At 47.7% G+C, this 9,954-nt stretch overlaps 1 protein-coding gene across 1 annotated transcript; it reads left to right on the top strand.

The window, feature by feature from the left end:
- Positions 1-6,889: 6,889 nt before the first annotated feature.
- Positions 6,890-9,366, top strand: LOC133444653 (olfactomedin-like). Its single transcript, XM_061722523.1, has 5 exons — positions 6,890-6,995; positions 7,144-7,302; positions 7,544-7,756; positions 7,928-8,060; positions 8,363-9,366. The coding sequence occupies exons 1-5, from the start codon at positions 6,957-6,959 to the stop codon at positions 9,208-9,210; spliced, it is 1,392 nt and encodes a 463-aa protein (XP_061578507.1). The 5' UTR covers positions 6,890-6,956; the 3' UTR covers positions 9,211-9,366.
- The last annotated feature ends 588 nt before the right edge of the window (positions 9,367-9,954 follow it).

The following is a 9,954-nucleotide window of genomic DNA, read 5'->3' on the forward strand; positions in this document are numbered from 1 at the left end:
GCCTGGGGTTGGGGCTCGTAGGCGAGCGCCTGGTGGCCGGGTCTTTGCACGTGGGATCCGGCCGGGCTCAGCCCGAAACGGCGACGTGGGCCCGCCTTCCCGTAGGTCCAACACCTACAGGAAGGACCATGGCAGGCCGGTGACATGTGGACTGGGTAGCAGTCGTGGCGGGGTGCCTCGACGACCCAATCCCTGGACCAAAACCCTCACAGTGGGGACATGGAATGTCACCTCGCTGGGAGGGAAGGAGCCGGAGCTTTTGCGTGAGGTTGAGAGATACCGGCTAGAGATAGTCGGGCTCACCTCCACACATAGCTTGGGCTCTGGAACCCAGCTCCTTGAAAGGGGCTGGACCCTCCACTACTCTGGAGTTGCCCAGGGTGAGACGCGGCGGGCTGGTGTGGGCTTGGTTATAGCTCCCCAGCTCAGCCGCCATGTGTTGGAGTTCACCCCGGTGAACGAGAGGGTCGTTTCCCTGCCCCTTCGGGTCGGGAAAAGGTCTCTCACTGTTGTTTGTGCCTATGGGCCGAACAGCAGTGCGGAGTACCCGGCCTTCTTGGAGTCCCTGGGAGGAGTACTTGATAGTGCTCCAACTGGGGATTCCATTGTTCTACTGGGGGACTTCAACGCTCACGTGGGCAATGACAGTGATACCTGGAGAGGCGTGATTGGGAGGAACGGCTTCCCTGATCTGAACCCGAGCTGTGTTTTGTTGTTGGACTTCTGTGCTTAGGGCTGGGCGATATATCGAGTATAGCCGATGTATCTCGGCTTCTACTCTGTGCGATGTACAAAATGACTCTATCGTGCATATTCGAATATAAATTTTCACGCATTTTGCTTTTAGCCGCGGGCGTTAAATGACAGACTTTTCTCGCTCTCTCGTCTCGTCTCTCCTTCTCTGAGACATAAAACAAGCGCACCCTGTCACACATGTCAGTCACGTGGTGTCGTGTGTGCATTATCATTGGCCCCCGAGCAGCTGCAGGTGTCAGCGCTGCTGTCCGGGACCGCCGGCCACTTCCCCGCTTTAACTTTACTTTAACTTTCCCAAACTCGGCCTGTTTGCGCCGTGAGCTCATCTGCGCGGTTGCTACGCGCGGCGGACTCTTTTCAAAGCTAACCGGCTTAGTAAAGACGGGAGGGGATGTTTTCTCCTCGCAGGGCTCTCCGGAGAGCCGAGGAGCCGCTTAGCGCGACACGCGCAGCCGAGCCTTTAGGCTGATTTATGGTCCCGCGTTACACCAACGCAGAGCCTACAGCGTAAGTGCGTGTCGCCGCGTACCTTACGCCGTAGGTTCTGCGTCGATTTAACGCGCAACCATAATTCAGACTTTTCTCTTCCAGATCTGAGAAACGTCACCTAGTGTTGCTTAAATGTGGCCACATGAAATCAATCACTATTATTGAAACAAAGTCAAACAAGACTATATGACGTCATATTTCTAACAATAAGTGAAAGTGATGCAAAGTAAAGGAGGAGAGGATGAAACATTGCAATCCCTACACCTCCAATTAGTCTTAATATAAAGGTGCTCTAAAAGCCCTCCTGCTCAGAGCAGCTCATCCTGGTAAAACCAGGTAAAACCAGGTAAAACCTGGTCATCCTGGTAAAACCGGGACCAGAACATGTTCTTAGCAGATGTTCTTCAGACGGGGAGTCAGAAAGATGCAACGTGCACTTTCTATTTTGAAATTACACTTTTTATGTTTGTGCCACTCACTGCTTAGTAACTGTTTAATAAATACAGTTTTGGTAAATTTGACTTATTCCCCCTTTTTGCATGAAAGTTTAAAATGAGCATATATTAATGCAGTATGAACAAGAATGTTTTAAAGGAGCCGTCTGTAAGAAATGGCCAGAACTGGTACTGCTGTCACTTTCAAAATATTGTTGAGCGGCGTGTACCCTCCCCCTCCTCCCCCCGACCAGAGGTTGCCAGGTAGGCTGCAGAATGCAGCAGGAACGTAGGCTGCCATGGCTGAGATAATTAGAGCCGAGCTGGCAACCCGGATGCCGAAACAATACTGACTTGTTGATTGGGAGATAGGTGGAGGGTGGAGCTTCAGGCCAAAACAAAAAATGACAACATAAACATCAGTTGAGGGCTGCAACTCCTCTTTTTAAACTGGAATATCCTGGCTTGAGTGCTGTTGTCAGTGACATAAGTATTTGAAAAGAACATGATTTTTAAATGTCTTTTGACATATCGGGGTCATTTTATGATTTGTTTTATTATTGCTCTTACATACAGCTCCTTTAATGTAGACATATAGAATCATCACACTGGTGTGATTGTAGGCATCAAAGTGTTAATTCAAGGCTAAGGCAAAATATCGAGATATATATCGTGTATCGTGACATGGCCTAAAAATATTGAGATATTAATAAAAGGCCATATCGCCCAGCCCTATCTGTGCTAGTCACAGTTTGTCCATAACAAACACCATGTTCAAGCATAAGGGTGTCCATCAGTGCATATGGCACCAGGACACCCTAGGCCGGAGGTCAATGATCGACTTTGTTGTCGTTTCATCTGACCTTCGGCCGCATGTCTTGGACACTCGGGCGACGAGAGGGGCTGAGCTGTCAACTGATCACCACCTGGTGGTGAGTTGGATGCGCTGGCGGAGGAGGAGGTTGGACAGACTGGGCAGACCCAAACGGATTGTGAGGGTCTGTTGGGAACGTCTGGCCCTCTGTCAGGGACATCTTCAACTCCCACCTCCGGGAGAGCTTCTCTCAGATCCCGGGGGAGGCGGGGGACATTGAGTCCGAGTGGACCATGTTCTCTGCCTCCATTGTCGACGCGGCGGCTCGAAGTTGTGGTCCCAAGGTCTCCGGTGCCTGTCGTAGCGGCAATCCTAGAACCCGGTGGTGGACACCGGAAGTACAGGATGCCGTCAGACTGAAGAAGGAGTCCTACCGGGCTATGTTGGCCGGTGGGACTCCTGACGCAGTAGAAAGGTACCGGCAGGCCAAGCGAGCCGCGGCTCGGGCGGTCCTGGAGGCAAAAACCCGGGTCTGGGAGGAGTTCGGTGAGGCCTCAAGGAAATTCTGGAGGACCGTTCGGTGCCTCAGAAGGGGGAAGCAGTAATCTGCCGGCACCGTTTATGGTGCTGGTGGGGAGCTGTTGACCTCGACTGGGGACATCGTCGGACGGTGGAAGGAATACTTCGAGGATCTCCTCAACCCGACTGACATGCCTTCCACTGAGGAAGCAGAGAGTGGGGACTCTGGGGCGTGCTCATCCATCACCCAAGCCGAGGTCACTGAGGTAGTTCGTAAGCTCCTCAGTGGCAGGGCACCGGGGGTGGATGAGATTCGCCCCGAGTACCTCAAGTCTCTGGATGTCGTAGGGCTGTCTTGGTTGACACGCCTCTGCGACATCGCATGGAGGAAGGGGACAGTACCGCTGGAGTGGCAAACCGGGGTGGTGGTCCCTCTGTTTAAAAAGGGGGACTGGAGAGTGTGTTCCAACTATAGGGGGATCACACTTCTCAGCCTCCCCGGGAAAGTCTACTCCAGGGTACTGGAGAGGAGATTACGGCCGATAGTTGAACCTCGGATTCAGGAGGAACAATGCGGTTTTCGTCCCAGTCGCGGAACACTGGACCAGCTCTATACCCTCCGCAGGGTGCTCGAGGGTTCATGGGAATTTGCCCAACCAGTCTACATGTGCTTTGTGGATATGGAGAAGGCATTTGACCGTGTCCCTCGTGCCATTCTGTGGGGGGTGCTCGGTGAGTATGGAGTCCGGGGCCCTCTATTAAGGGCTGTCCGTTCTCTGTATGATCGGAGCAGGAGTCTGGTTTGCATTGCCGGCAGTAAGTCAGACTTGTTCCCGGTGCATGTTGGACTCCGGCAGGGCTGCCCTTTGTCACCGGTTTTGTTCATAATTTTTATGTACAGGATTTCTAGGCGCAGCCAGGGGCCGGAGGGGTTCCGGTTTGGGAACCTCAGGATTTCATCTCTGCTTTTTGCAGATGATGTTGTCCTGTTGGCTTCATCGGACCGGAACCTTCAGCATGTGCTGGGGCGGTTTGCGGCCGAGTGCGACGCGGCAGGGATGAGAATCAGCACCTCCAAGACCGAGGCCATGGTTCTCCACCGGGAAAGGGTGGCGTGCCTTCTTCGGGTGGGTGGGGAAGTCCTGCCTCAGGTGGAGGAGTTCAAGTATCTCGGGATCTTGTTCACGAGTGAGGGAACGATGGAGCGGGAGATTGACAGACGGATCGGTGCAGCGTCCGCAGTTATGCGGTCAATGTACCGGACCGTCGTGGTGAAGAGGGAGCTGAGTCGAAAGGCGAAGCTCTCGATTTACCGGTCAATCTATGCCCATACCCTCACCTATGGTCATAAACTTTGGGTAGTGACCGAAAGGACAACATCGCGGATACAAGCGGCCGAGATGAGTTTCCTCCGCAGGGCGGCTGGATGCTCGCTTAGAGATAGGGTGAGGAGTTCGGTCACCCGGGAGGAGCTCGGAGTCGAGCCGCTGCTCCTTCACATTGAGAGGAGTCAGCTGAGGTGGCTTGGGAATCTGTACCGGATGCCTCCTGGACGCCTCCCTAGGGAGGTGTTCCAGGCTTGTCCCTCCTCCCTAGGGAGGTGTTCCAGGCATGTCCCGCCGGGAGGAGACCCCGGGGAAGACCCAGGACACGCTGGAGAGACTATGTCTCTCGGCTGGCCTGGGAACGCCTCGGACTCCCCTCGGAAGAGCTGGAGGAAGTGTCTGGGGTGAGGGAAGTCTGGGCATCCCTGCTGAGGCTGCTGCCCCCGCGACCCGGGAACGGATAAAGCGGAAGAAGATGAGTGAGTGAGTGAGTGAGTGAGTGAGTGAGTGAGTGAGTGAGTGAGTGAGTGAGTGAGTGAGTGAGTGAGTGAGTGAGTGAGTGAGTGAGTGAGTGAGTGAGTGAATTGAATGTGCTTAGAACTGCTCATCAGTATCATACAACTACAACATTCGTTGATCATCATATTGGCCTTTTATCAGCCAAAACTGTATGAAAGAAATCAAATGTTTTATGGTCACTTTCTTTTATTTGTTTTCGTTGGATGTCATTAAAATGATGAATTTAGGGACCTTCTAATTTCAAAGTTTATTTAGACGGGACAATGCATGTTCATGAACACTACATTAAGCAGTGTAAATAAACCGGGTTTAGCAGAAATGCTAGTTTCCACCCGCAGTCCCCACAAACAACCAGACACACTCACACTCACACCTACGGGCAATTTAGAATGATCAATTTACCTAGCATGCATGTTTTTTGGACTGTGGGAGGAAACCGGAGTACCCAGAGGAAACCCACGCAAGCACGGGGAGAACATGCAAACTCCACACAGAAAGGTCCTACTGGGCCTGGGAGTCGAACCGGGAACCTTCTTGCTGTGAGGCAACAGTGCTAACCACTAAGCCACTGTTGTGATCGAATTGATCACCCCGGGTTTGTTGATTGAGCTGGAAAAGTTAAATAAAGACACAAGACTGGGATACAATTAAAGATGTTACCTTTGCAAAGGGAGACCCAGGCTGAACCGCTTCTGAAGCCATCCTACCCAGATCTGCCAGCTCTGCGTGTGTGAACAAGTTTTATTACTCTTAGAGAAAGGGGGAGAGGGGTGGCCCAAGTTGTTTTATTGCTCAGGGGCCTCTCTTATCTGTGTCTGGTACAGCATGGTACTTTCAGTGAAAAAGTCAGAGTAATGCACATTAGTTTTACATACAGAAACATTTAATCAGCACATGGAGTTTACATATTCAGTTTTTATTTTAAATTATTCTTTATCCAACACCACCATGCTGCCTTATCATTTTAATCTCAAGTGCAATTCACTTTTTAAAATATAATCTGTAATTTTTCATTGCCTTTTTTACATTTTGCTTATTCTGTTGAATTTGATTGATAAATGTAATAAACTACACATACACTCAATGAGCTGGAATGAATAGCGGGATCTCTCACATATTTGTGTTCCACTTGTTGTTCAGAAAGTACACAGTTGCATTTTAAAGTTCTGTTAGGATTTTATGAAATTGTTTGAGTTTGAAGGGTTTTTCTATAAGATTCTACACTGGTGGTTTTCTGTATTTGCATGCTCATCTCCTTTTCAGGAGTTCAGCTATAATTCAGCTGTTTTCTCTAGTTGGAGGGTCGACTCCTGTTTTATGACTAGGCTGTTTTCTCTAGTTGCAGGGTCAACTCCTGTTTTATGACTAAGCTGTTAAAATAGTTCAGATATTTACTCTGCGTTAAGTGAAGACAATGAATAGAAACAGATGTTTTAACACTGATGGGTCTCATCCATTATCTGGGTTGATATCTTAAGTAGGAAGAAATAAACAGGGACGCTGATAGGTCTGATATGTTTGGCAGATGGGGTTTACGTACAAAGAACACCTCCCTTTTTAGTATAAATACTACTGGATCAATGACCACTATGTGCATTTCTCTCCTTCCTTTGTGGTTTGAGAAAAGTGTACCTCCGGCCGGAAAACATGATGCATGATATAATAAAAGCTTGTATTAACTTTGACTCTATTTCACTGGTTTTCTTATGGTGCACCAGACAAACGAACATGCAGGATCTTTCAGTTTTATAAACATTTTTGAAATATATTTGCAAAGATGAGATTTGCTTTTGTCAATATTGGTATCCGTTTGAAATTAATAGATAGGGAAAGTTTGCAGAGGAAATAATGGTTATGTATCAATGATTCATACACAAAAAGGGGAACAAGGAAATTCCTGGGCCAACCACATAATTCAGAAAGTCTATATTGATAACTAAAACCGTGTCATACATGGAAGTGGCTTTAAAGACCGGAAATGAGTCATCAGTGAAGCAAGTCAGCTAAATCTGTGTCTGTTGTGACAGGGCATGTTACAGAAGTGAGGAGAGGAGCATTTGGGTCTTTGTCAGTCCAGTCTTCATTTCCACTGCTCCAAAGATGCTGCTGCTGCCCCTCCTCCTGCTGCTGACAGCCACAGTGAGTAGTTCTTCTTTTTATGCATCTACAAAAACATCAAACTCAAATATGAAAAGGGTTTTTATTTTGTTTGCAGCTCTTCTTTAAAGTGTGCACAAGGGATTTCCTGTGCTTTCCCAAACTTCTTTGGTTCTGTGTGTGATTGCAGGATGTCGGCTGGGCTCAGCGAGTGTTGGGTCAAAAGAAGTCCGGCGCGTGTGTTTGTGAGGTGAATTCCACCATGTGGTCATTCCCTGCTGCGAGGTTTGAGGATGTGCTGCTGCAGTTTCACACCTGTGAGGGATCTTTGAACAACCTGAAGGAACAGGTGGGCACTCACGGAGACTGGGTACACATTCTATTCACCTTTTAAACACCTGTTAGCCTGCGAGTAAAACTACACTGAAAAAATACATCACGGCAAGTTAAATGTGATTTATTTAAACATATTCATCAAAATATTAGACTATTACTTTACTAAGGATTTTACTGTTATCTCAATTATAGTTCAGGGTAAAATTATGCATCAGTCCCTTTGTACAGTAGCTTTTGCTTGTATTCCCCTGCAGGTGACGATCTCCAACCAGCGTCTTCCTGAAATCCTGGCCCAGGTTTCGAATGTGACGGCTCGACTGGAACCCTACCAGTACCTGCATGACCAGGGCCTGTACACGACGCTGGCTCTGCGCCAGCTGGGCCAGGAGCTCATCCAGTTGGAGATGGACATCGACGTTGTCCACAGACAGCGCAACAATTACCAAACAAGGAAACTCACAGAAGAGGTGCAGCCAAAAAAAAAACAATACATTTTTTTAAAAGGTAGCATATTGAAGCTCGCCGTCATTATGACAGGTCATGAGCAAGTAAAATAAAATATTTCAAGACAATAATGTAACAACAGATCAAAACTGAGTTATTAAACCTACTAAATTGCATGTCCGGTGTTTTTATAGGTGGACAAACTGCATAAAGATGTAAAGAAGATGCAAACATCAGACACAATTAATATGAAAACTGTCAAAGAGAAACTGCGCTACCTGAAGAACAATGTGGAATCCTGCAAGTCAATCCCCAAAGACTACAGAAGTAAGTGCGTGCGTGCGTGCGTGCGTGCGTGCGTGCGTGCGTGCGTGCGTGCGTGCGTGCGTGCGGGTGCGTGCAGTGGGGGGGATAGGTGAGGTATCGGGTAATCTGAGTGAGGTGTAAATTGTTATAGGATTAAGATTTAGTCCTCTATAGCGCCCATTCTGAGAAGCTCTTAGCCCAGCTACCCTTCATTATTCTTTCATGATTTGCTTCAGGAATCAAACTTGTGCCCTTTCAGGGACGGAAACTGAGATATCGTACAGCGAGCTCATTTTTACAAACCCTCTTATTTTTGTTTCCAGGCCAGCACAGATACTGCCGCAGAGGCCTGATCACCAACATCAGCGACCCTATCACCACTAAGGTCAGTCCTCATGGAAAGAGCTACATCTCTGGTTCGTGGGGCAAACAGGCACAAATAGACAGTGAGAAGCAGAGAAACAGCTATTGGGTTCAGCCGCTACTCAGCAGCAACATCTGGGGAAACACCCTGCGTGTTTATCAAACCTACGAAGACTTCATGGCCTCCACCGGCCATAAGGATTTTACCATTGCTCCATCCTACACTCACGCCAATACCATTGAAGGTCCCAGTGCCGTCCTGTACGGTGATGCTCTGTACTATCACTGTTACGGCTCTGCAGATGTCTGCCGCTACAACTTGAGCAGCAACAGTGTCAAACGGGTAACACTTCCAGGCACCGGTGTAGGTTTCAAAAACAAATTCCCATATTGTTATTATGACTGCCGCGCTAACAGTGATGTGGACGTGGAGGCAGACGAGACAGGATTGTGGGCGCTCTACGCAACTGTTGGTAACCATGGTAATCTCGTGGTGAGCAGGCTAGTCTGGGACGAGGAGACTCAAACTCTCAATGTGACGCAGACGTGGGAGACGAGACTGTTCAAGAAGGCAGTGAGCAATGCTTTTATGGTGTGTGGTGTGATGTACGCCACTCGTTATGTGGACGAGTACCGTGAGGAAGTCTTCTACGCTTTTGACACAGCCACGGGGAAAGAGGACAACTCACTTGCTCTGCCACTGGAGAAGGTCGCTAAAGGAGTAGCCAGTCTGAGCTACAACCCCACCAACAGGCAGATCTACATGTACAATGATGGATACCTTCTGGCCTATCAGGCCCACTTCTAAGCTGAAGCTGATTGAATCGACAACTTCTGAGCAGTTATGTTCACAAGTCATAAGAGTAAAAACACCAAAGAAGTAAAAAAAATACAGCTTAATCTATTCTGAAAGCAACATTAGTTGCTGGCTAATTAAAAAGCTAACATGTGCATTAACAAATATTCACGAATCCACAATAAATAACTCCAATAACAATTGTTGTGATGTGTGTTTTCTTTTGATTTGAAGATAACAAAATGGTGTTGTTTGTGGATAACTTGACGAGGATTTGCCTAACAGAGTGATTTTCAGTTTGTAACATTGCTGATTAATGATAGAAGAATCTATCCTGAGGATCTTAAATGACCTTTTCAGGTCTTAGATGGAAATACATTAGAGCAAGGTTCTGTCAAAACTACTTAAAGGAGCTTGAGGCCGGATTGAGGCAGGATTTATGAAAAAAATTCGTATACGTTTTAAGTTTTCTAGTAATAATGTCAGATGAAGCGTTCCAAACCCAAAAGAATGAGCCCTCTAGTGCAGGGGTTCTTAACCTTTCTGACCTCGAGGCCCAATTTTTTCAGTACAGAGCGGCCCAGGGCCCAAGTAAAAACCTTGTCAAATAAAATGATCATCACAGACTTTTATGAAACATGTCAATGTTAACATGCACATGTCAAGCTTGATTTATACTAGGACAAATCAATCAGTTCAGGCTTATTAATAAAAAAAGATCAATAATTAGATTTTACTTAAATAAAAAAGGAAGGA

This window comes from Cololabis saira, chromosome 5 (genome assembly GCF_033807715.1).
Source record: "Cololabis saira isolate AMF1-May2022 chromosome 5, fColSai1.1, whole genome shotgun sequence".
Classification (NCBI taxonomy): domain Eukaryota; kingdom Metazoa; phylum Chordata; class Actinopteri; order Beloniformes; family Belonidae; genus Cololabis; species Cololabis saira.

Bases quoted from the DNA above. Each gene is read 5' to 3' on its own strand.
- LOC133444653 (XM_061722523.1), top strand. From the start codon at position 6,957: ATGCTGCTGCTGCCCCTCCTCCTGCTGCTGACAGCCACA. The intron at 7,303-7,543 runs GTGGGCACTCAC...ATTCCCCTGCAG, and splicing joins TGAACAACCTGAAGGAACAG to GTGACGATCTCCAACCAGCG. The intron at 8,061-8,362 runs GTAAGTGCGTGC...TTTTGTTTCCAG, and splicing joins AATCCCCAAAGACTACAGAA to GCCAGCACAGATACTGCCGC.